Genomic DNA, 2,500 nt, shown 5'->3' on the forward strand with positions numbered 1-2,500 from the left:
TCTCTCAGGCCCAGGGAGCTGAACCGCTCTAGAACCTGGCCTTAATGACTCTCTGGACCATACACACTTCAGAAAGAGAAAGAGGGAACCTTCTCGAGGAGGTAGTGCACGATGCAGCCGCCCTGGATGCTCCCGCTCTGACAGAAGTGCAGCTGGATAAACTTCCCGAAGCGGCTCGAGTTGTTGTTGTACACTGTTTTAGCGTTTCCAAACGCTTCCATTATGGGACTGAACACACACACACACACACACACACACAGACCATTTGTAAAACTGAATAAGTATACAAGTGTACTAGTGTATTTTAAAGCAATATTGAGCAGGTGTGTGTGTGTGTGTGTGTGTGTGTGTGTGTGTTACCTGCTCTGTATAATGGCCTGTTCCACTCTGTTGGTTCTCTCACACACCGCAGCTCCGGCACAACCTTGACTCATTACTGAGAGGAACTTCAAAAGCAGCTTTGTACTCTCTGTCTTACCAGCACCACTCTCACCACTGCACACACACACACACACATACACACACACACACACACTGTCACAGATAACAAAAGAGGCAGAAAGACTGCGAAGGGTGTAGGGAGATGTGCTGTAGGGTGTAGGGAGACACTGTAGGGTTTAGGGAGACCAGTGTAGGGTTTAGGGAGACCAGTGTAGGGTGTAGGGAGACCAGTGTAGGGTGTAGGGAGACACTTTGGGGGTGTAGGGAGACACTTTGGGGGTGTAGGGAGACACTTTGGGGGTGTAGGGAGACACTTTGGGGGTGTAGGGAGATACTGTAGGGGTGTAGGGAGATACTGTAGGGGTGTAGGGAGACCAGTGTAGGGGTGTAGGGAGACACTGTGGGGTTTAGGAAGACACTGTAGGGTTCAGGGAGACACTGTAGGGTGTAGGGAGACCAGTGTAGGGTGTAGGGAGAGTACCTGATGAGCACACACTGGTTGTCGGCTCTCTTCCACAGACAGCGGTAACACTCATTAGCGAGAGCGTAGATGTGAGGAGGAAGTTCACCCAGCTGGTGTTTACTGTAGAGTTGCACAGACTCGCCATCGTACAGCCCGTGGATCTGCTTATAGGGGTTTACTGCAGCCAGGATGGAGCCAATGTTTGTCTGAACACAGACACACACACACACACACACACAGACACACACACACACAGACACACACAGCCCAATTTAAAGCCCTGTCCCCAGCTAAGTTTATAGTCAAAATCTAAATTCTGTTTCACCCCCAGATCATACCCCCAGGTCACCCCCCAGATCAACTCCTACTGTTATGGTCACCCCAGGATCAAGACTTAGTTTGGGTTGTTCCTCCATATCCAGCTCCAGTCTCAGGTAAACCCCAGACCCAGTCCTAGTATACAGTCCTCTGTGTGTTAGGAGTACTGAGGTCACACTGATGTCCAGCCAGGGCTCAGCTTACACTCCTGCTTTTCTACCCTCTGTTTTTAATGTCCCACTCCCAGAATTGAAGTTGTTTCTCATCCCAGTTCTGAGAGTTTTCTGTTTTATCTCTGCCCTGTGTTGTGTGTGTGTGTGTGTGTGTGTGTGTGTGTGTGAGTGAGTGACTTACATAGATGAGGTCTCGTTTGTATCGGAGGTAGAGGTTGTGCATGATAGCCTGTGTGTTTAGCTCTGTGAGAGTCGACAAGTCCTCGACTCCGTCAGCGTTCACACCCATCACCTACAGAGGGACAGGAAGGAACCAAAGTTTATTATCATTATTATTATGTAATTACTGTATTAGTGCTACACAGTACTGGTGATAATATCCCAATCATATATCTGAAATCTTCTAAACCAGTAACATTTATGTAATATTGTACCCTATAGTGTCGCGCCACTACGTTTTCCTGCTTTCTGACCTCAAGGGCACACAGTTATAAAAGGGAATTAATTACGTTTTTTTAAATTAGCAGTTATCAAACCATCAATTAAGAAACCTGACCTCGACCCCTGTCAGCTGTCCAGTTACAGGCCAATATCAAACCTCCCCTTTATCTCTAAAATTCTGGAAAAGACAGTAGCGGAGCAGCTATGCTCATATCTACATAGAAATGGCATACATGAACTGTATCAGTCAGGATTTAGGCCTCATCACAGTACAGAGACAGCACTCGTTAAAGTAGTAAATGATCCTTTCCTTGTGTTTCTTGTTTTGTTTTTATTGCAGCGTTTAACACTACTGATCATGGTATTCCCCTTCACAGATCAGAACATGTAGTAGGAACTAAGAGAAGGGCCCTGTCTTGGCTCAGATCCTGTTTGATCGATACAAGTTTGTAAATTTAAATGGTGATTAATCTGCATGTTCTCAAGTGGAGTTTGGTGTTCCACAGGGTTCGGTTTTAAGTCCATGCTATTTTCTCTCTACAATCTAATGGAAAAGATAGGGGTGATGTACTCATATCTTCCAGTTCTGGTGAGGACCACTGCATTCTGGACTAACTGGAGCTTGTTTATGGAAATAGTTTCCCTACTTTTCATTGTCACCTCC

General features: G+C 46.4%; 1 protein-coding gene across 1 annotated transcript in view; it reads right to left on the reverse strand.

Moving 5' to 3' along the window:
- myo10l3 (myosin X, like 3) overlaps nt 1-2,500 on the reverse strand; it is an 89,233-nt gene that overhangs the window by 51,698 nt on the left and 35,035 nt on the right. Inside the window, exons 3-6 of the mRNA XM_053490567.1 lie at nt 1,577-1,687; nt 923-1,110; nt 361-495; nt 90-228 (exon numbers count right to left, since the gene is read on the reverse strand). Coding sequence (XP_053346542.1) covers nt 90-228; nt 361-495; nt 923-1,110; nt 1,577-1,687 — 573 coding nt within the window. The remainder of the gene's footprint in view (nt 1-89; nt 229-360; nt 496-922; nt 1,111-1,576; nt 1,688-2,500) is intronic.

This window comes from Clarias gariepinus, unplaced genomic scaffold (genome assembly GCF_024256425.1).
Source record: "Clarias gariepinus isolate MV-2021 ecotype Netherlands unplaced genomic scaffold, CGAR_prim_01v2 scaffold_29, whole genome shotgun sequence".
NCBI classification, from domain to species: Eukaryota; Metazoa; Chordata; class Actinopteri; order Siluriformes; family Clariidae; genus Clarias; species Clarias gariepinus.